The 23,709-nt window shown below is 43.1% G+C and overlaps 2 protein-coding genes across 5 annotated transcripts in view; one reads left to right on the top strand and one right to left on the bottom strand.

Moving 5' to 3' along the window:
- The window catches only part of si:dkeyp-120h9.1 (Y+L amino acid transporter 2-like), a 30,151-nt gene extending 12,875 nt beyond the window's left edge, over window positions 1-17,276 (bottom strand). Inside the window, exons 1-4 of one of the 4 annotated variants that reach the window (XM_064979654.1) lie at window positions 17,167-17,258; window positions 8,556-8,669; window positions 2,214-2,642; window positions 1,918-2,060 (exon numbers count right to left, since the gene is read on the bottom strand). In XM_064979654.1, coding sequence (XP_064835726.1) covers window positions 1,918-2,060; window positions 2,214-2,521 — 451 coding nt within the window. In that variant the 5' untranslated portion in view covers window positions 2,522-2,642; window positions 8,556-8,669; window positions 17,167-17,258. Of the gene's footprint in view, window positions 1-1,917; window positions 2,061-2,213; window positions 2,643-8,555; window positions 8,670-17,166 lie in introns of all 4 variants that reach the window. The other 3 variants (XM_064979656.1, XM_064979653.1, XM_064979657.1) reach the window with 3 other exon arrangements.
- A 2,558-nt stretch (window positions 17,277-19,834) lies between these two features.
- LOC135549580 (stathmin-2-like) overlaps window positions 19,835-23,709 on the top strand; it is a 17,776-nt gene continuing 13,901 nt past the window's right edge. Inside the window, exon 1 of the mRNA XM_064979670.1 lies at window positions 19,835-20,174. Coding sequence (XP_064835742.1) covers window positions 20,156-20,174 — 19 coding nt within the window. The 5' untranslated portion in view covers window positions 19,835-20,155. The remainder of the gene's footprint in view (window positions 20,175-23,709) is intronic.

The raw sequence follows: 23,709 nt of genomic DNA, 5'->3' as shown, positions 1-23,709 counted from the left end.
GAGATAGTGATTTGACTCCATTTCCTGTCCACTGGTATGTACCCCGGTCCCAGAGGGGAGGTGTATGGGTTTGTATGGTCATGCCAGAAAGAAAAATAAGCCTGAAGCCTCTTACTGTATTTTCAAGTATTGAGTCGCTATCCTTATTTTGTGGGTCTAGTGTGTTTCTCAAACTTCATTGTTTGCCACTAAAAATCAGGGACTGATTTAGGGCCTAACAACACCCATCATGTTGGACTGATTTAGACCTGGGACACCAGGTGTGGGTAATTAATTATCATCAGGAAGACCAGAAAACCAGTAGGGTCAGAGTTGAATACCCCTGTTCTATGATAATAGCTGCATGCATGCACACGGAGCAGGAATGTGGTCTTGACCACACCACATCCAAGGTTAATGCTGTGTGTTGCCGCTTTCCATGTTGTCTGTCTGTAGCTTGTGAGGTGTGGAAACACTTTGTTGCTTTTATGAATTTTGTCTTGCTGCTTTTTGTTCTATGTTGCTCTGTCTGTATGCTATGTCTTGCTTGTTCTATGTTTCTATTGTCTATATTGTAATTGTTTTTAATAACCTGCCCAGGGACTGCGATTGAAAATTAGCCGGCTGGCTAAAACCGGCACTTTTACTGAAACGTTGATTAATGTGCACTGTCCCTGTAAAAATAAAAATAAACTCAATGGAAGGATAGTGTAAAGAGAACATTTGCAAATTTGATGTGAAGAGAGGCTGTTCTTACGACACGTATTTTACTCATGTTGAGGGCTTACAGCACAGGAGGTTGGTGGTACCTTAATTGGGGAGGACCGACCGGTGGTAATAGGTGGAATGGTATGAAATACGTCATGGTTTCCAGGTGTTTGATACCATTCCATCAGTCCTCCCCCCAGCAGCCTCCTGTGGCCTACAGTGTACTATGATCAAGAGATTACCGGCTGTGTGAATAGTTACATCGAAAATTAATCAAGGGTTTGAACAAGGACCTAATGTCGCTGGTCAGCGTTTTTATGCTTCAGGGAGAATTTCTACAGTGGTTTCACACGACAGGCAAATGCTTCCATGACAAGACAATCCTGCTGTTGTTATGGCATTTATGTACCAAGTCCTATGTTTTGGCAACATGGATTCTTTGACATATAGGGTACTGTTATACCCAGGCCTTCTCTGAAACCTGTCACCAATGCCTAGCATATACCATGACAATATACACTCAAAATCACAAACTAAATCTAACCTTTAGTATAGCAACTTTATTTCCCTAAAACACCAAGGATAAATAGCGAAAAGTAGGTTTTCCGTTCACTATAATAGGATGTCAGGTTGCCTCAGCATAGACCTCAGCCTCTTACACTAACCAGAGAATCACTTCTTTTTTACTCACACATCATTGATGAAGGGAAGAAACGTGTTTGAATGTGAATGTCTCCCCGGTGCCCATAGAGAGAAAGAGAACTGACAATATGGCCGAATTCCTGAGGGGATTCAACTAAACGCCAGGCTGCTTTAGTTTGTTCTGTTCCATCTGTCTGACTCAACAGAATACCTTCTCTGAGCTGTCTCCATGTTTTTCAGACAAACTCATATCGGACCTTGAGGGGCTCCAACTGAACACAAACACATTTATATTCCCCCTTTCAACCATAGAGATGACGCAGGATATGAAAGCAACTACTTAGTAAACACAAAGGTGCACTTCACAGGGGCACCTGCAAGGCATGTAAGCCTTAGGAGGACAGACATCAAAATAAACAGAGTAGTGATATCAAACTTCTGGGTTGAGTTCAGTAGCACGAAGTAGAAAAACATTTTGCAACAGAGAACGTAAATCTGTGTTCTTATTGGACAAGTTCAGGTAGTATCTCCATATTTCAAAACAGGCAGAGGGAAGAATAGTAGTGAGCTCAGCTCAGCTCATCTTACCGATGATGGCTGCTGCTATGAGTCTCACAGCATCGTAGGGGGCTGTGCAGGTGGGGTAGAAGGGCTGCACCAGGTAGTTAGAGAAGGTGAGAGCTATGACAGCCTGGCAGGCTGGCTCCACGATCATCAGGGACGTCCACAGCCTGGTAATTAAAAACAAGAACTAACTCAAATTGGAGCATAAACAAGGATTTGTATAGAACTTCTAGTTGCTCAAATCACTTTCCATGTAATAGATTATCTCAACGAGAGAAACCTATATACAAATATAAAAGTGGAATAAGGGAGAACCTGACCTAATAAAAGCCAGAAAGCCTCCAAAGGACTCCAGGATATATGCGTAACTGGCCCCAGACTTGTGGATGGTGGTTCCCAGCTCGGCGTAGCACAGAGCCCCGAACACGGAGAAGACCCCGCCGATGGCCCACACCACCAGGGACAGGCCGAAGGAGCCGGTGTAGAGGAGAACCCCTTTGGGAGACACGAAGATGCCCGAGCCGATCATGTTGCCCACGATGAGGCAGACCCCGTGGAGCAGGGAGATCTCCTGCTTCAAACGCATGGAGCCAGTCGACAAGGTGTCGGCGTCCTTCTTAATCCCCATGGTGATGGGTCGGGTTGGATGGAGGCAGGGCTGGAGACAGGGACAAGGACAGAGGGAGCAGCACGTCACCAAGCACGGATGGTCATCATGTTGTCTTTAAAATCAGCTGGACACAACAAGGCTGTAGGGAAATTAAGACAGTGAAATGTTAGCGCAGGAGGCAAGACAATATAAAATGCAATGCGAAACTATTAGGCTTCAGGCAACAACTGATTGTATTAGGTAAGTAAACTGCAGGGAGACACTGGAATACCTAGCTAAACCTACGTAAGTGATAACTATTTAATTTAACTAGGCAAGTCAGTTAAATTCTTATTTACAATCACGGCCTACAAAAAGGCCTCCTGGGAACGGGGATTCAAGATATAGGACAAAAACATACATCACGACAAGAGAGACAACGCTGCATAAAGAGAGACCGAAGACAACACAGCAACACAACATGGTAGCAACACAAAACATGTTACAAACATTGGGCACAGAAAATAGCACAAAGGCAAGAGACAACTATACATCACGCAAAGCAGCCACAACCTACAGTAAGAGTGTTTGTTGCAGCTCGTTCCAGTCGCTAGCTGCTGCGAACTGAAAAGATGAGCGACCCAGGGATGTGTGTGCTTTGGGGACCTTTAACAGAATGTGACTGGCAGAACAGGTGTTGTATGTGGAGGATGAGGGCTGTAGTAGATATCGCAGATAACTAGGGTTGCATATTTTGGGGTAATATTCAGAGGTGGAAACTTTGTGGGAATTAACGAAAATATATGCAAATTAATACAATTTAAAATGTAGATGTTTTTTGTATTGGATTTAAACTCAGCAACAAAAAAAAACATCCCTTTTTCAGGACCCTGTCTTTCAAAGACAACTCGTAAAAATCCAAATAACTTCACAGATCTTCATTGTAAAGGGTTTAAACACTGTTTCCCATGCTTGTTCATTCATGAACATGCACCTGTGGAACGGTCGTCAAGACAGTAACAGCGTACAGTAGGCAATTAAGGTCAGTTATGAAAACTTAGAGGACACCAAAGAGGCCTTTCTACGGACTCTGAAATACACCAAAAGAAAGATACCCAAGGTCCCTGTTCATCTGCGTGAACGTGCCTTAGGCATGCTGCAAGGAGGCATGAGGACTGCAGATGTGGCCAGGGGAATAATTTGCAATGTCCGTACTGTGAGACGTCTAAGACAGAGCTACAGGGAGACAGGACGGACAGCTGATCGTCCTCGCAGTGGCAGACCACGGGTAACACCGGCACAGGATCGGTACATCCGAACATCACACCTATGGGACAGGATGGCAAGAACTGCCCGAGTTACACCAGGAACGCACAATCCCTCCATCAGTGCTCAGACTGTCCACAAAAGGCTGAGAGGCTGGACTGAGGGCTTGTAGGCCTGTTGTAAGGCAGGTCCTCCCCAGACATCACCGGCAACAACGTCACCTATGGGAAGAAACCCACCGTCGAAGGACCAGACAGGACTGACAAGTGCTCATCACTGACGAGTCACGGTTTTGTCTCGCCAGCGGTGATGGTCGGATTCGCATTTATCGTCAAAGGAATGAGCGTTACACCGAGGCCTGTACTCTGGAGCGGGATCGATTTGGAGGTGGAGGGTCCGTCATGGTCTGGGGAGGTGTGTCACAGCATCATCGGACTGAGCTTGTTGTCATCGCAGGCAATCTCAACGCTGTGCGTTACAGGGAAGACATCCTCCTCCCTCATATGGTACCCTTCCTGCAGGCTCAGCCTGACATGACCCTCCAGCATGACAATGCCACCAGCCATACTGCTCATTCTGTGCGTGATTTCCTGCAAGACAGGAATGTCAGTGTTCTGCCATGGCCAGCGAAGAGCCCAGATCTCATTCCCATTGAGCACGTCTGGGACCTGTTGGATCGGAGGGTGAGGGCTAGGGACATTCCCCCCAGAAATGTCTGGGAACTTGCAGGTGCCTTGGTGGAAGAGTGGGGTAACATCTCACAGCAAGAACTGGCAAATCTGGTGCAGTCCATGAGGAGATGTACTGTGGTACTTAATGTAGCTGGTGGCCACACCAGCTACTGACTGTTAGTTTTGATTTTGTTCAGGGACCCATTCAATTTATGTTAGTCAAATGTCTGTGGAACCTGTTCAGTTTGTCTCAGGTTGTTGAATATTATGTTCATACAAATATTTACACATGTTAAATTTGATGAAAACAAACACAGTTGACAGTTGAAAATACATCATTCTCTCTACCATTATTCTGACATTTCACATTCTTAAAATAAAGTGGTGATCCTAACTGACCTAAGACAGGGAATTTTAACTAGGATTAAAAGTCAGGAATTTTGAAAAACTGGGTTTAAATATATTTGTCTAAATTGTATGTAAACTTCCGACTTCAACTGTAAATAGTTAAGCAGTTAGATTAAACATCTTCGTAAAAAATGTTTTAAAATGAAACATGTATGGAAACAGGTGACATGGTAGCAAAAACAAACTAGCATAACTTGTTAACAAGTTAAATTATTTAAACCCACTGTGGTAGGATACTATTTATTAGTTAACAAAATACTTAACGTATGTCATAAAATATAGTCACCCCACCCAGTAACTTACCAGAAAGCATGTAGTCCTTGGTTCAGACAGTGTAGTAGTGTGGACTCAATAGATTCTCATTTAGTGGGCAAGATCTTGAGAATCAGCTGTACATGTGATGGAAGAATGCACTGTGCATGCAAAGGGTTGCAATTCCATTGAATTGGGGATAGTTTAACCAAAATATGCCAAAAGGCCTAGAATTGGCTTACGTGTATTCCACAAAAAAACTATTTTTTATGAATTTAAGCAACATTTCTGGGTTTAAACTTCCCATGGAAAATGTCCGACCCTTTGCAACTCTACAGATAACATGTATGAAGGCTACAGTCGGTCTGCACCACAAGCAGCAGAGGAGGAGGAGTTCAATCATTATGCATTTCTGGGTATTTGTATGTATTATGGATCCCCATTAGCTAAGGTAGCAGCTACTTTTCCTGGGGTCCAGCAAAATTAAGGCAGTATACAATTTAAGACATTACAATACGTTCACAACACATTAAGTGTGTGACCCCAAAATCCATGTGTACTGGTGTGTATAGTGCGTATTATATAGTGTGTTTGTATGCACCTGTCTGTGCCTGTTTGTGTTGTGTCACAATCCCTGCTGTACGGTGCATATTTAATCTAATTCTACTGCTTGCATGAGCTCCTTGATGTGGAATAGAGTTGCATGTAGTCATGACTACGTAGTACTGTGCTCCTCCCGTAGTCTGTTCTGGACCTGGGGACTATGAAGAGATCTCTGGTGGCAGGTCTTGTAGGGCGGGGCATGCACGTGTGTCTGAGCGATGTGCCAATAGTTCAAAAACAGACTAACTCTGTGCATTCAACATGTCAATACCTCTCACAAATACAACTAGTGATGAAGTCAATCTCTCCTCCACTTTGAGCCTGGAGAGATTGACATGCATATTATTAGTGTTCTGCCCCTTGAGGCAACTGCAATTTTCCTAAGTCCCTCTTTGTGGCACCTGACCACATGACTGAACAGTAGTCCAGGTGTGACAAAACTAGGGCCTGTGGGACCTGCCTTGTTGATAGTGTTGTTAAGAAGGCAGAGTAATGGACAGACATGTCCACAACTTAGCTACCGTTGTGTCAATAGGATTTTGACCATGACCGTTTACAATCCAGGGTTACTCCAAGTAGTTTAGTCACCTCAACCTGCTCAATTTCCACATTATTTATTACAAGGATAAGTTGAGGTATAGGGTTTAGTGAATTGTCCCAAATACAATGCTTTTAGATTTTTAAATATTTAGGACAAATGTATTCCTTGCCAACCATTCTGAAACGAACTGCAGCTTTTAAGTGTTGCAGTCATTTCACTCGCTGTAGTAGCTGACGTGTAATGTGGTGTTGTGTCAACCGCATACATAGACACACTGGTTTTACTCAAGGCCAATGGCATGTCATTAGTAAAGATTGAAAAATATAAGTGGCCTAAACAGCTGCCCTGGGGAATTCCTGATTCTACCTGGATTATGTTGGAGTGGCTTCCATTAAAGAACACCCTCTGTGTGCTGTTAGACAGGTAACTCTTTATCCACAATATAAAACCATAACAAGTTTTTCCAGCAGCAGCCTATGATCAATAATGTCAAACGCCACACTGGAGTCCAACAAAACAGCCCCCATACACAATATTTTTCATAAATTTCACTCGGGGGGCGTGTAGGACCTACCAATCAGTCAATTGGCAGGTCCTACAGTCAATTGTGTAAGGGTTGTGCTTGTTGAATGTCCTTCCCTATAAATGTGCTGAAGGTCTGTGGTCAATTTGTTTACTATAAAATAGCATTGTATGTGGTCGAACACCATTTTCCCCCAAAGTCTACTAAGGGTTGGTAACAGGCTGATTGGTCGGCTATTTGAGCCAGTAAAGGGGCTTTACTATTCTTAGGTAGGGGAATAAGGTTTGCTTCCCTCCAAGCCTGGGGACACACACTCTCTAGTAGGCTTAGATTGAAGATGTGGCAAATAGGAGGGGCAATATCGTCTGCTATTATCCTCAGTAATGTTCCATCCAAGTTGTCAGACCCCAGTGGCTTGATTGTCCTTCAGAATTTAGTCAGATATACTTGGATGTGTAGTGTCAGCGTTTGTTGCTGGCATGTCATGCCCAAGTTTGCTAATCTTGCCAATTAAAAAAAAATAATTAGTAGTTGGCAATATCAGTGGGTTTTGTGGTGAACGAGCCATCAGTCAATGGAGTTTTCCCTTTTGCCCAAAATGTAATTTAAGGTGCATCAAAGCATTTCAATATAAAATTTCTCTTTGTTTCAGTGTAATTTCTTATTTTTAATTCAGTTTAGTTACATGACTTCTCAATTTGCAGTACTTTTGCCCATCGGTCTTGCAGCCAGACCTTTAGCCTCATCCCTCTCAACAATAACATTTTTCAATTCCTCATCAATCCGCAGGGATTGAACAGTTTTTACAGTTATTTTCTTAATGGGTTCGTGCTTATTAGTAACTCGGATAAGCAATTTCATAAAATGTGTCAAGTGCAGCGTCTGGTTGCTTCTCATTACATACTAACAAATATTCTTTGCATCAACATGGGAATCACTACTAAATGTATTGTATGACCTCTTATACACTATATTAGGCCCAGCCTTTGGAACTTTGGTTTTCCTAGATATGGCTACAATGCCAAGTTAATTTCTGAAGCAATAGTAAAGATGTGTTCAATACATGATGATTTCATTCCTGTGCTGTTTGTAACTACCCTGGCACAAGTAGGATGACTGAACCTGAACCAGGATGCAGGCACTAGTTAGTTTGAAGCTCTTGAGTGAGCAGCCTGATGAAAGTCAGTCAATATTTAAAATCACCCAGAAAATATACCTCTGTTGATATCACATACGTTATCAAGCATGTCACACGTTATCCAGATACTGACTGTTAGCACCTGGTGGTCTATAGCAGCTTCCCACCAGAATGGGCTTTTAGGTGAGGCAGATGAACCTGTAGCCATATTAACTTCAACAGTATTTAACATTAGATCCTCAAAGCTTTATAAGAATGTGGTTCTGAATATAAAAAAGACCAGACCAGCTTTGGCATATCGGTCTTTTCTTTAGACCTTAGAACCAGCAGTTACAGTGGAGTAGTGCTGGTGAACGCTACAGCACGGTCTGGTGACAGACCGTTTTCCCACTAATAGGCATTGTGCCTGGCTAGTGGAACAAAGTAGTGGGTGCCTTAGCAAAAGCCTTGTTCTGCATTCTATTGGAACAAAGCAGTGGGTGCCTTAGCAAAAGCCTTGTTCTGCATTCTATTGGAACAAAGCAGTGGGTGCCTTAGCAAAAGCCTTGTTCTGCATTCTATTGGAACAAAGCAGTGGGTGCCTTAGCAAAAGCCTTGTTCTGCATTCTATTGGAACAAAGCAGTGGGTGCCTTAGCAAAAGCCTTGTTCTGCATTATATTGGAACACTTACCTCACTGATTCTAATCTCTTCTTCTCTGCTCTCTGAAGTGTAAAAAAAAATGACGTAGAGGAGAGGCCCAGCTCAACTCGCCTGAGATTCAAGTCGCTGTTCTTTACTCGACCTCTGGAGCAAAGAAAGAACAAGGCGTGAATTTTTATTTTAATCTTAGTTCAAATTGGTATTGCTATGGGAGGATTTCCCATGGCGGAGTTTGGTTTGTTTACCGACTAGAATATCAAAGTGACTGTGGAACATTTTGCATTTCAAGGTAGATAGATGGTTATTAGAATGCAGTAATGGCGCACTATAGCTTGAACATGCACCTGCGGGATATAGCCTAATTCGTTTTTTATCCAAGGAAAAATACATTTGTTCTCTTAGAACTTTCCCTAAATGTCTGGTCTAAAACACTCACAGTTTAGACAAGCACGATTTCACTGAAAATGTGCTTTGCATTTATCAACCATGTCATCAAGTTAGGACATTCTACACAGCCGAGCAAGGCCTCCAAAACAGCAAGGGGGGAAACATTTACCTGCTCCAGAACATCGTAGGTTTCCGTTTAGCTCTGTTCTTGAGCGAACAACAGAGAAGCTTAATTTATTGTAGGACATCACATGGACTCCTATGGTTGCAGTCTACTCCAGCACAAACAACTATGGGACCAGGCTACCCTTATCAAGGAAATCCCTTATCAAACAAACATTATGGTCATGTTGCGTTTGTGTGTTTGTAATGCCTCCGTGTGTGTATACATTTATAATAACTGAGTGTTTAATGTCTTTCTCCATTTGTGTTTGCAATACCACCGTTTGTGTGTATTTATAATACCTCTGTTTGTAAAGCCTGTGTGTTTAATGCCTCAGGCGTTACGAACACAAACAGCCTCTCAGGAAGAGGCTTCCTCTTCTCCTTTACTAGTTCCTCTCTCATCTCCATTAATATGAAATCAGAGGGACACCAGTCATGCCTATTAGATTCCAACAGCATCTGGTCTGATGGTCTGCCTTTATGCTCTGAAATACACTGCCTTCAATTAAAAAAGTATTCAGAATGCCTGGCAGTACAACATTAGGCTACGGCATGCATATGGGTTCTAGGAATGACTCCTAGCATAGACTACTCACTGATTCAACAAGAATATATCAGTAGTGCCACAGCACAAGGAAGGTCATGTGGGAATTGCTTTTCCACACCTGTGTCAACATCAGCTTGTAGCAAGGGATGCAATAGTTTAATTAATCTGGCTTTAATATACATTTAAAAACGGGTTATTAAAGTCTAAAACTAGGCCAGAATGTTTAATAAAATTATATTTAAACTTGCTCTACCTGTCATCTTTGGGCTTTGTCCTTCAGCTGTAATGTTTACCCGACTTTTGGTTCAGTACCAAAGTCAAGTTAGTCCAATATAAAACTCGTCAATAGCTTTTGAACCAACCATGCCATGAAAATTGTATATTCTACACACAATACCCCCATTATAACGAGGCAACAACAGCTTTATACCCCGACTACACTGCTCGCGTCGCAAAATACATTTAGGAGTCTATGTTATTCAATTATTGCGCGTGCCAACGAGCGTCTGTGTTGCCATGGGCTAAAATAGAAGTCATTCCTATTTCTGACACAGATCACGCTGCAAGTCCTGCCTCTTCCATCTCCTCATTGGTTTATAGAAGCAGGGAGCCACGTGCCATCTCCTCATTGGTTATACCCACGTGGATGATTGAAAGACGAACTATTGCCGGTTGTCGTGGTAATACTATGAAAGTTTAGATGCCAATCAACATATAAGTTAAATGATGAAAAGGCCTGGAAGGAGGAGAGATGACTAGAAATTATTCGGTTGACCATTTTTACGTGTGGATTAATTGTCAGAGAACCTTGTGCATTTCAGGTAAAATAACAACCTAATGTTTACGTTAGAGGTCGACCAATTGTGATTTTTCAGCGCCGATACCGATTATTGGAGGACCAAAAAAGCCAATACCGATTAATCGTACGATTGTTATTTATTTATAATAATAACAATACTGAATGAACACTTACTTTAACTTAATATAATACATCAATAAAATCAATTTAGCCTCAAATAAATAATGAAACATGTTCAATTTGGTTTAAATAATGAAAAACAAAGTGTTGGAGGGGAAAGTAAAAGTGCAATATGTGCCATGTAAGAATGCTAACATTTCAGTTCCTTGTTCAGAACATGAGAACATATGAAAGCTGGTGGTTCCTTTTAACATGAGTCTTCAATATTCCCAGGTAAGAAGTTTTAGGTTGTAGTTATTATAGGAATTATAGGACTATTTCCCTCTATACCATTTGTATTTCATTAACCTTTGACTATTGGATGTTCTTATAGGCACTTTAGTATTGCCAGTGTAACAGTATAGCTTCCGCCCCTCTCCTCGCTCCTCCCTGGGTTCGAACCAGGAACACAATGACAACAGTCACCCTCGAAGCAGCGTTACCCATGCAGAGCAAGGGAAACAACCACAGGCTCAGAGCGAGTGACGTTTGAAACGCTATTAGCGCACGCTAACTAGCTAGCCATTTCACATCAGTTACACCAACCTAATCTCGGGAGTTGATAGGCTTGAAGTCATAAACAGCGCAATGCTTGACACACAATGAAGAGCTGCTGGCAAAACGCCCGAAAGTGCTGTTTGAATGAATGTTTACGTGCCTGCTTCTGCCTACCACTGCTCAGTCAGATACTTGTATGCTCAGTCAGATTATATGCAACGCAGGACACGATATTACTAGATATTACCTAGCAATATCAACCATGTGTAGTTAACCTGTTGAAACTCTAGGGGCGCAATTTCATTTTTGGATGAAAAACGTTCCCGTTTTAAACAAGATATTTTGTCACAAAAAGATGCTCGACTATGCATATAATTGATAGCTTTCGAAAGAAAACACTGACGTGTCCAGAACTGCAAAGATATTTTCTGTGTGTGCCCTAGAACGTGAGCTTCAGGCAAAACCAAGATGAGACGGCATCCAGGAAATGAGGCTCTGTTTTCCATTGTCTCCTTATATGGCTGTGAATGCGAGAGGAGTAAGTCTGCCCTTTCTGTCGTTTCCCCAAGGTGTCTGCAGCATTGTGACGTATTTGTAGGCATATCATTGGAAGATTGACCATAAGAGACCACATTTACCAGGTGTCCGCCCGGTGTCCTGCGCCGAAATTGGTGCGCAAAAGTCAGCTGCAAGTATTTTTCCACAGAATTCAGAGGAGAATGCAGGCTTCCACGAACGATATATCAATGAAGAGATATGTGAAAAAACACCTTGAGGATTGATTCCAAACAACGTTTGCCATGTTTCGGGCGATATTATGGAGTTAATTCGGAAAAAGTTTGACGTTGTAGGTGACTGAATTTTCGGTTCGTTTCGGTAGCCAAATGTGATGTACAAAACGGAACGATTTATTCTACACACAGACGCTTTCAGGAAAAACTGTGCATTTGGTATGTAACTGAGAGTCTCCTCATTGAAAACATTATGATTGATTGTTTTTATAAGATAAGTTTAACGCTTGCTAGCAACTTACCTTGGCTGACTGCATTCGCGTAACAGGCAGTCTCCTTGTGGAGTGCACAAGGACTAGTTAACTGTAAGGTTGCAAGATTATATCCCCCGAACTGACCAGGTGAAAATCTGTCGTTCTGCCCCTGAAAGAGGTAGTTAACCCACCGTTCCTAGGCCGTCATTGAAAATAAGAATGTGTTCTTAACTGACTTGACAAGTTAAATAAAAAGGTGTAAAAATAATAAAATTAAAATAGGCAAAAATCGATGTCCAAAAATACAGATTTCCGATTGTTATGAAAACCTGAAAAATCGGCCCTAATTAAAAATCGGCCATTCCGATTAATAGGTCGACCTCTAGTTTATATCCAAGGACAAATTAGCTAGCAACAGCAAGCTAACTAGCTAAATTGCCATAAATGTTTAATGCTTTTCGACCTGTCCCCAAATTAATGTAATTGGTTCAGAGTTTGTTTTGATATTTTAACCTGCGTGTCGTGATTGCGTATGGTGTAGGTGGTCAAAACACATATGCACGATGGCACACGCGCGCAGCCGGTTTTGGTTCCGTGATAGAAATTGTTGCCAATTTATTCAAAACACAAAACGTAAATATCAGTTACAAAACTGCAGACCCTTTACTTTGTTGAAGCACCTTTGGCAGCGAATACAGCCCTGAGTCTTCTTGGGTATGACGCTACAAGCTTGGCACATCTGTATGTATTTGGAGTTTCTCCCATTCTTTTCTGCAGATATTCTCAAGCTCTGTCAGGTTGGATGGAGAGCGTCACCGCACAGCGATTTTCAGGTCTCTTCAGATATGTTCGATCAGCTTCAAGTCTGAGCTTTGGCTGGGCCACTCAAGGACATTCGGAGACGTGTCCCGAAGCCACTCCTGCATTGTCTTGGCTGTGTGCTTAGGGTCATTGCCCTGTTGGAAGGTGAACCTTCCTCCAGTCTGAGGCCCTGAGTGCTCTGGAGCAGGTTGTCATCAAGGATCTCTCTGTACTTTGCTCCGTTCATCTTTCCCTCAATCCTGACTAGTCCCCCAGTCCCTGCTGATGAAAAACATCCCCACAACATGATGCTTACTAAATACTTTCTTCTTTACATAGTTGAATGTGCTGACAACAAAAATCACACAAAAATGATCAATGGAAATCAAATTTATCAACCCATGGAGGTCTGGATTTGGAGTCACACTCAAAATTAAAGTGGAAAACCACACTACAGGCGGATCCAACTTTGATGTAATGTCCTTAAAACAAGTCAAAATGAGGCTCGGTAGTGTGTTTGGCCTCCATGTGCCTGTATGACCTCCCTACAACGCCTGGGCATGCTCCTGATGAGATGGTCTCCTGAGGGATCTCCTCCCAGACCTGGACTAAAGCATCCGCCAACTCCTGGACAGTCTGTGGTGGATGGAGCGAGACATGATGTCCCAGATGTGCTCAATTGGATTCAGGTCTGGGGAACGGGCGGGCCAGTCCATAGCATCAATGCCTTCCTCTTGCAGGAACTGCTGACACTCCAGCCACATGAGGTCTAGCATTGTCTTGCATTAGGAGGAACCCAGGGCCAACCGCACCAGCATATGGTCTCACAAGGGGTCTGAGGATCTCATCTCGTTACCTAATGGCAGTCAGGCTACCTCTGGCAAGCACATGGAGGGCTGTGCGGCCCCCCAAAGAAATGCCACCCCACAACTGACCCACAGCCAAACCGGTAATGCTGGAGGATGTTGCAGGCAGCAGAACGTTCTCCACGGCGTCTCCAGACTGTCACGTCTGTCACATGTGCTCAGTGTGAACCTGCTTTCATCTGTGAAGATGCCAATCTTGGTGTTCTCTGGCAAATGCCAAACGTCCTACACGGTGTTGGGCTGTAAGCACAACCCCAACCTGTGGACGTCGGGCCCTGATATCACCCTCATGGAGTCTGTTTCTGACCGTTTGAGCAGACATGCACATTTGTGGCCTGCTGGAGGTCATTTTGCAGGGCTCTGGCAGTGCTCCTCCTTGCACAAAGGCGGAGGTAGCGGTACTGCTGCTGGGTTGTTGCCCTCCTACAGCCTCCTCCACGTCTCCTGATGTACTGGCCTGTCTCCTGGTAGCGCCTCCATGCTCTGGACACTACGCTGACAGACACACCTTCTTGCCACAGCTCACATTGATGTGCCATCCTGGATGAGCTGCACTACCTGAGCCACTTGTGTGGGTTGTAGACTCTGTCTCATGCTACCACTAGAGTGAAAGCACCGCCAGCATTCAAAAGGGACCAAAACATCAGCCAGGAAGCATAGAAGCTGAGAAACCTGCAGAACCACTCCTTTATTGGCGGTGTCTTGCTAATTACCTATAATTTCCACCTGTTGTCTATTCCATTTGCACAACAGTATGTGACATTTATTGTCAATCAGTGTTGCTTCCTAAGTGGACAGTTTGATTTCACAGAAGTGTGATTTACTTGGGAGTTACATTGTGTTGTTTAAGTGTTCCCTTTATTTTTTTTGAGCAGTGTATTTCTTTCATTGTCCGGCAGCCAAATGCATATTCGCACATAAACTATTTCTTAACATTATTAAGGCAGTAGGCCATCAACATTTCAAGCTAACTGTTCTGATCTGTTGCATGGGGAATAACTATGTTTTATGTAACCTAGGCCTACTGGTTGTATGAATTTTAGATGCATCGTTCCACAACTGTCCCAGAGTCTGTTTGGACCATTTCTTTCTCAACAAGGTAAACTTTCTGGGGGCGGCCCGTCAGAGTCCAGGACCCAGTTGCACAGGGCGGGGTTGAGACCCAGGGCTTCCAGTTTGATGATGGGCTTGGAGAGTACAATGGTGTTGCATGCTGAGCTGTCAGCATTCTTACATAGGTTTTCTTTTTGTACAGATGGGATAAGGCAGTGTGCAGTCTAATGGTGATTGCGTCACCTGTGGACCTGTTTGGGCAGTATACAAACTGAAGTGAGTCTAGGGTGACATGATCCTTGACTAGCCTCTCAAAGCTATTCATGATGACAGAAGTGAGTGTTATGGTAATTTAGTTCAGCCTACTTTTGTCTATACAGAAATTTTTTATTTAACTAGGCAAGTCAGTTAAGAACAAATTATTATTTACAATGACGGCCTAACCCGGACGACGCTGGGCCAATTGTGCACCGCCCTATGGGACTCCCAATCACGGCTGGATGCGATACACCAGTGTTTTGAACCAGCGACTGTAGTGACGCATCAAGCAGTTCGTATTATTCTGTACCAGGGTTTCCTTTATGAAAATGTGGCACTGGACATTTGACTAGCAGCATTTAATTTAAAAAAAGCATGATTTGGTCACAGAGGATCATTAGCTTCCCCTAGCCTTAAAAAAATAATTGTGCATTGCCTACAGTCGGAAGGAAAGGCATCACGTACTGCAAATGCCAAATACAGGAGGACAGAAACTAGCTGTCTTCCGGCTACACCATGGTGCCTCCCTACAGACTGCTGTAGAGGGTTCTGAAGACCATTGCAAAATTGTGTTTTAATCAAGTATTTGGTGACATTAATCTGTGGTATAGTTTTAATTTTTTTTTTTTAAAGTGACACATTTTAACATTTTAAAGTTAAATGAAATTCACTGAGGATGGTCCTGCCCTTCCTCCTCTGAGGAGACTTCACTGATGCATATGGGTCCGGTACATTTCTCCAATGTCAGATCAATTAAAATGCTGCTAGTCAAATGTCCAGTGCCACATGTTTATATAGGAAACCCTGGTACAGAATAATAGGAACTGCTCTGAGACCAGGTTTTCCACAAGGACAACAGGTAGAGTAAGTTTAAAGGTAATGCAATTAAACATTCTGGCTTGTAAGGAACAGTAACACGATTTTTTTGAGGGGGTAGCATTAGTTTCAAGCTGTATATAGGATACCAATTAATTGTGTATTACAGCATGATCACAAGAAGTAATTTTACTTGCTTGAAAGTCAGATATCACTGACCGTATGTTCTGGATAGATAAACTGGGAAAACGTGCGCAGGCTACATTCTTTATGAAACAATTCTCCATCGCCGTTTGCGTATTATTATTATTTTTTTTTTTACAATTTTGGATGTTGGGACCCCCCCATGTCTTAACGCGGTGTGTAACATCCTAAATTGTCCGAAAGTACGAAAACTGTGGTGGAAATTTGTGTTTATTTAAAATTACGCATATTTTCCACACAATTATATTTAGTTAAGGAGGAAATGGCCTTTGCAGTTTGAATGGAGGATACTTCATGTACGAGCCGGTCCACGGGTGACACGAGTGCATTAGCCGGAAATGCACATCAAGGCTTAGTGGACTATACTCGCCGTGGAGTGGATTTTAGTCCGCCAATCAAGCCATGTGAATGGATCGGAACTATCGGCTGCCTATAAGCAAGACCTACGTTTCAAGGGAAACGAATATACTTTGTTTTTTGCCCACATCGTCGGTCCAAAGTGCAAAACATTTCGCCCACGTCCCCAAAGTACCATACTAGGCAGTCAATCAACAAAACGTGGACAGTCGCACAAGCTGGCATGCGTAAAAATTGACAAGCATAACTTAGCCAGACGTTTTTTTGTTTGATGCTTTATTTAGCCACACAGACTCCAGTCCGTTGAGCTGAAACTAGCTAAATAATTTGTTGTAAACTGTATTGTTTTGCTAACGTTAGTAGTCACGGCAAAAGTTAGCTAGCTAGTTATAGTAGCTAAAGCTAGCAACGCTATCGTTTTTTCGGTAGCTATCTAAATGTAATAATACTTGCAGCTAGAGAACTCTCAAAAACGTACAAATGATAAACCTTTTCCAGTTATTCCAGGTAAATACCAGATAGTAGCTAGTTAGATGAAACTAACCACGTTTGGACCCTGTCCAACCACGACACATGCTGATGATGCTGAACTGCTGCATGTGCGTGGCAGTTTAACCCAGACACGTTTCGCTAGCTAGCAAGTTGAGCTAAACAACTGACTAGTCAAACATCTGAAAGTGAATAAAAATGTAGGTAAGAAGCAAAAATCTAATTTTCTCTCAAAATACTTAAATATAAAGCCTTACCTTGAGAACTTCTTTCAATGAGACTGAAACACCATGTGCAAGCTTACTCAATGCTGGATGTTTGATTATCGTTGCTGGCTGCCTCTTCGTCATCTCTACTTTTCCCCGCTCCTCCTTCACTTGGAGGAGGAGGTGATTTTATTTGTATTTTATTAATGCGATACCCTGTGATGAAAATAGATGCTTCAACCTCCTCCTATCTAAAGTCAGGTTGAAGTCAGTTGTTGAGTTTAGTTTGGATGAAATGCTTTAACTACACTGAACAAAAATATAAACGCAACATGTAAAAGTGTTGGTCCCATGTTTCATGAGCTGAAATAAAAGATTTCAGAAATGTTCCATACACACAAAAAGCTTATTTCTCTCAAATTTTGTGCACAAATTTGTTTAAATCCCTGTTAGTGAGCATTTCTCCTTTTCCAACATAATCAATCCACCTTATATATGCGGCATAGCAAGAATACCAAGAAGCTGATTAAACTGCATGATCATTACCAATGTGCACTTTGTGCTGGGGACAATAAAAGGCCACTTTAAAATGTGCAGTTTTGTCACACAACACATTGCCACATATGGCTCAAGTTTTGAGGGAGCGTGAAGTGTTCATGCTGACTGCAGCAATGTCCACCAGAGCTGTTGCCAGAGAATTGTTTGTTAATTTCTCTACCATAAGCCACCTCCAACATAATTTTAGAGAATTTGGCAGTACGTCCAACCGGACTCACAACCACAGACACGTGTAGGGCGTTGTGTGGACGAGCAGTTTGCTGATGTCAACGTGAGCAGAATGCCCCATGGTGGCGGTGGGGTTATAGTATGTGCAGGCATAAGCTACGAACAACAAACACAATCAATCAAGATCCTGAGGCCCATTGTCGTGCCATTCATCTGCCGTCATCACCTCATGTTTCAGCATGATAATGCACAGCCCCATGTCGCAAGGACTTGTACACAATCCCTGGAAGCTGAAAATATCCCAGTTCTTCCATGGCCTGCATACTCACCAGGCATGTCACCCGTTGAGCATGTTTGGGATGCTCTGGATTGACATGTGCAACAGCATGTTCTAGTTCCCACCATTATCCAGCAACTTCTCACAGCCATTGAAGAGAAGTGAGACAACATTTCACAGGCCACAATCAACATGCTGATCAACTCTATGCGAATGAGATGTGTTGTGCTGCTTGAGGCAAATGGTGGCCACATCAGATACTGACTGGTTTTCGGATCCACGCCTTTTTTTAAGGTACCTGTGGCCAACAGATGCATATCTGTATTACCAGTCATGTGAAATCCATACATTAGGGCCTAATGAATTTATTTAATTGACTGATTTCCTTAGGGTAGCCTAGTGGTTAGAGCGTTGGACTAGTAACCGAAAGGTTGCAAGTTCATATCCCTGAGCTGACAAGGGACAAATCTGTCATTCTGCCCCTGAACAGGCATTTAACCCACTGTTCCTAGGCTGTCATTGAAAATAAGAGTTTGTTCTTAACTGACTTGCCTAGTTAAATAAAGGTCAAATAAAAAATGTAATAAAATCTTCACCATTGTTTTATTGCATTCATATTTGTGTTCAGTATATTCAACCATCTAACAAGGGAACCTTAGCTCATTGATTCCCTTTTCTGTGAGAAGGGGAAACCTGTGTGCCTGTGAACACCTGAAAATTGCCATTTCAAAAGTTTAGTTCACAATCTCACTGGATGATGATGAGGTATGAGACCAGAGTGTGTGAACTGTGAAGTGTATCTTCTTCAGTTCCCCTAAATGAGTGTGTGATGCTCATTCAGACAGTCCTAAAGAGGCACATTATGGTTAATCAGTACCTCTTGGGTTGAACCAGTATCTGGGCAAAGATAGAGAATATGATGAGCCTTTCCCCAGATACTGGTTCACTCTTGGGTGTGATGTGGCTGGGTCTTTATTGTTATTTTGTTGATGATTAACTTGAGATAGTAGTGCCATAGCCTCTTTAATGGGAATACCAACACTTTTTCATAAAATACTTTTTTAATATTTGGAAAAGTCACACTAATGTCTTATGTGAAATGAATGTGATCACACATGAAATAGAGTGTACCCATTCATTAGAACGGTTTATTTGTCAAATAACCCACTCTGGTCGATGGCTGAAAATCTGGTAAAGAAGATCTTTTGGAACTAGTAATGTAACTAACTACTGCCATCTACTGGTTAGAGAGGGAACATTGTAGAGAGAGCATTCACAGTAAGATTTTTGCAGATACCATTTCAGGTTTAAATTTTGGCTAGGCTATATTTTCAGCCAGCCTTTTATCATGCAAACGTATGAATAAGACGTGTTACTTTTAAGTAAAAGGCCATTTAGTGCTTTACCATTAAAATTAATAATTGTATATAAATGAAATATGCTATAGACTAGAGAGGGTATTTGTCTGCATTGATACATCAATTTTAAGATTTCACTGCAGTCCTATTTGTTACTTTGTGGTTAGGTCACGCACGGAACATTAGCCTTATATATTGTGGTCAAATGATGTTTAATTTACTTTCAACTTTTATTTCCATTAAGTTGAGCCTATTATTAGCCTGCCTGTCTCCCTGATGCCTTTTCAGCACCATGGACAAGAGCCATTGGGAGCGGTTCAGCTCTGCCAAGCCTTTTTCGCGGGCGTCACCCTAAAAACAACAGAGGGGCAACAGCCACCCCGTCTCCTTTAATAGAGGTGACTGAACACTCCAATACAAAGGGACATTAGAGGGAAAAGCGACCGTCTCTTGCTTTGGGGATGCACGTCAGGGGACCACGGTAGCCAATCTGCTTGAGCACGTAGATGCTCGTAATTCACGACCCCCCTTTGCTGTCTCGCGCAGTGTTCTTGCTGACTCAGTGCCTTACAGCAGTGCTCCCTGTTCTCTCCACGCATCGACCAGAAACTGCGACGCAGGCTCCCTCCAGTAGCCTAGCCCACTTCTTTCACCACCAACGCCGCACAAACTGACAGACATGGCTAAAACAGCAATTGGTAAGCTAACGGTTTACCGTTATTTGTGTGTGTTTTTGGTACGGGTTGATAGCCGTGGTGGTTTTGGTGGTTTTGCTTGACTGTGTGTGAGGATGCTGCCGGAGTGAGATAACAGCGGCGACACCTTGGCACAAAAGACTGCCAAGCATTGAATCAGGGGAGCGGTCAAAGTCTGTCGCATGTCAAACAATATTCTTGTTTTCTACTTGTGAGTGGTGCAATCATCTTGCTTTTGTCTTCCTTGAGCCTGAACTGCATGCATTCGTTTTTGTTTTATTCCTATATCAACAGGGTTGGATGATGACAGTGGGCTACACTTTATGATGAAATAGCCTAGCCCAGTAATATTGTATTATATATAGATTCAATCTCCAATGTTACAGTGTGCATAAAGCGAATAAATAGCCTAGATTGAAGAAATCCAATGGCACATTAGCGATAGGTTATTCGAACGCGATAGGGAATCCATGGATGGATGTTGGATGCCGCTCTAGCCCCCGACACATGCTCATACAGCAACATAATGCAGACAGAGCGACCGCACCCAACATCCCGGTCTCTCTCCCTCTCATCATGAGCGCAGAGCAGCTCTTCAAGGTTCTAAATGAATCTAACCCGTTACAAATCCTATTATAGAGACTGGACTAGCGTTTATTAAAATGTTATGCTCAATCCATTTGAATGATGAGAGGAATTGTTGAGAATAAATTCATCTTTGTTCGTGCACTTTATATCCAAGCTAAAGCTGTCAGGTGAAGAATTACGAATTGCAATGAAAATTAATGGATGGAAGTTGAAATGTGGCATCATATTCCAGCAATTTCATGCCTGGTCCTGATATCGTTTTTATTGCATGGGCTGGGCCTGATTTGCTTATACAGTATGTGCATCTATTATATTGCTGCGTCAGTCACAATACATGTTTAAAGACATGTTTGAGTTTAAAGTGTAAAAGCCTATCCAAGATTCGGTACTGGGTAATGGAGCACATTCCTGCGCATTTGGGGCCCTTTTGAGTGAGGCCCGTCTCTATGGTGATGGTCAAGCGTTTACTTTTATTCTGGATGAATATGTCTGTGATGCGCCGGCAGACAGACAGCAATACATGGAAGTGTGTCAGGTCCTGAAGTCTGTCTGCATCCGCAGCGGGCTTGTTCATCATGACCCGGCCCGTCGCTGTTATGTTCTTATTTATTATTGAGTTGTAGACCTACACAGGGCGGGTGGGGTGGGCCAAACACCCCGGGGTACATCATCGTCATAGACGTTGTCAGTGGGTGCAAGGGCAGGTAGGTCGGCAGGCAGGATCAGCTGTGGGTTGGCTGTGTACCAAATAAATAACAATGACTGGAATAGAAATGGACATTAATATGAGAATATGTACAGTCTGAGATCAATGCACTTTTTGCAGGGGGGCAAGCAAACAGACAGGCAGGAAAACAGACAGACAGACAGGAAGACAGACAGACAGACAGGAAGACAGATAGGCAGGAAGACAGATAGGCAGGAAGACAGATAGACATGCAGGCAGACAGGAAGACAGATAGACATGCAGAAAGACAGGAAGACAGACAGACAGGAAGCCAGATTAACATGCAGGCAGACAGGAAGACAGACAGACAGACAGGCAGGAAGACAGATAGACAGACAGGAAGACAGACAGACAGACAGACAGACAGACAGACAGACAGACAGACAGACAGACAGACAGACAGACAGACAGACAGGAAGACAGATAGACATGCAGGTAGACAGGAAGGCTGGATATTTGAGAAATGTGGCATACACAGCATTCTCCCAAGATCAGATCTGTTAACATAACACATCCATTAACATAACAGATCCTCATTGATTTATAATATATATTATAGGGATTTAATACATTTTCTCAGATCCTGATTATTAGGTTGTATGTGTAGGGTACAGCCTACGGTCTGATCTCTCAGGCAAGCCCATTAGTTAGGTGTGGCCACCAGATTTCTCCTTTCCAGTCTTTGTGTTCAGGGGCCAAAGCTTTCTGGGAGAATGGCGCCACCCAGAGTTCGTCATTCACAGCCTCTGCAGTGTCACTGAGTGCATCCCTGAACCAGTTCTGCCAGACTCATTCTTGTGCCTGTTGTTGCCATAGAGCTGTATTCATCACTTCTCAAGACCAATCGATAGTTGGAGAAGAAAATGTATACGACTGAAGCAAAAGATGAAATCCAATATCCCAGCCAGAGAGGAGAGGCTATCGTTAGGAACCTGATGAATGGACCTTAGTTAAACTCGTCATTATACCTTAATATATGTCCAGGTCTATGACATTACACAAAAAGGGAACATTAGTCTTTGGGTATGAAACATAGAAATCGTTTGGGATTAGGCGTGTTAGGCCTCTTGTCTGCATTTTAGTGTTCAACAATGCATACTAATGTCTGAAACCTCCCTTGTTGGTAATATTCTCCACCTACCATCCCACTCAATAGCCCATTTTCACTCTAACCCCTCATGAATGCTGTAATTACACTACTGATTTTATTGTAAAGGCTGGGTTGTAAACTAACTGATAAGCTTTATCCACCACCCGCACGCGCACGCACGCACACACACGCACGCACGCACACACACACACACACACACACACACACACACACACACACACACACACACACACACACACACACACACACACACACACACACACACACACACACACACACACACACACACACACACACACACACACACACACAGACACTCATACACACACACAGACACTCACACACACACTCATGCACACACACACACAGACACTCATACACACACACAGACACTCATACACACACACAGACACTCATGCACACACACAGACACTCATGCACACACACACAGACACTCATGCACACACACACACAGACACTCATGCACACACACACACAGACACTCATGCACACACACAGACACTCATGCACACACACACACAGACACTCATGCACACACACACAGACACTCAGGCACACACACACAGACACTCAGGCACACACACACACACACACACACACGCACACACACAGACACTCATGCAAATGGACACACACTCATGCACACACACACAGACACACGCAAACACATACACACGCACACACAGTGCACTCAGGCTGCTGTTTGAGCTTATTGGGTTCTGGAAACCTGTAAGGCCCCAGTATTGACGGGAACAACAGGACAGTATTGGGTTGGGTTGGAGGGACAGGGGACAACAGGACAGTATTGGGTTGGGTTGGAGGGAAAGGGGACAACAGGACAGTATTGAGTTGGGGTGGAGGGAGGGACAGGGGACAACAGGACAGTATTTAGTTGGGGTGGAGGGAGGGACAGGGGACAACAGGACAGTATTGGGTTGGGGTGGAGGGATGGGGACAACAGGACAGTATTGGGTTGCGGTGGAGGAACAGGGGACAACAGGACAGTATTGTGTTTGGGTGGAGGGACAGGGGACAACAGGACAGTATTGGGTTGGGTTGGAGGGACAGGGGACAACAGGACAGTATTGGGT

Source organism: Oncorhynchus masou, chromosome 12, assembly GCF_036934945.1.
Source record: "Oncorhynchus masou masou isolate Uvic2021 chromosome 12, UVic_Omas_1.1, whole genome shotgun sequence".
In the NCBI taxonomy this organism is placed as follows: domain Eukaryota; kingdom Metazoa; phylum Chordata; class Actinopteri; order Salmoniformes; family Salmonidae; genus Oncorhynchus; species Oncorhynchus masou.
This window is presented reverse-complemented; position numbering and strand designations above follow the sequence as displayed.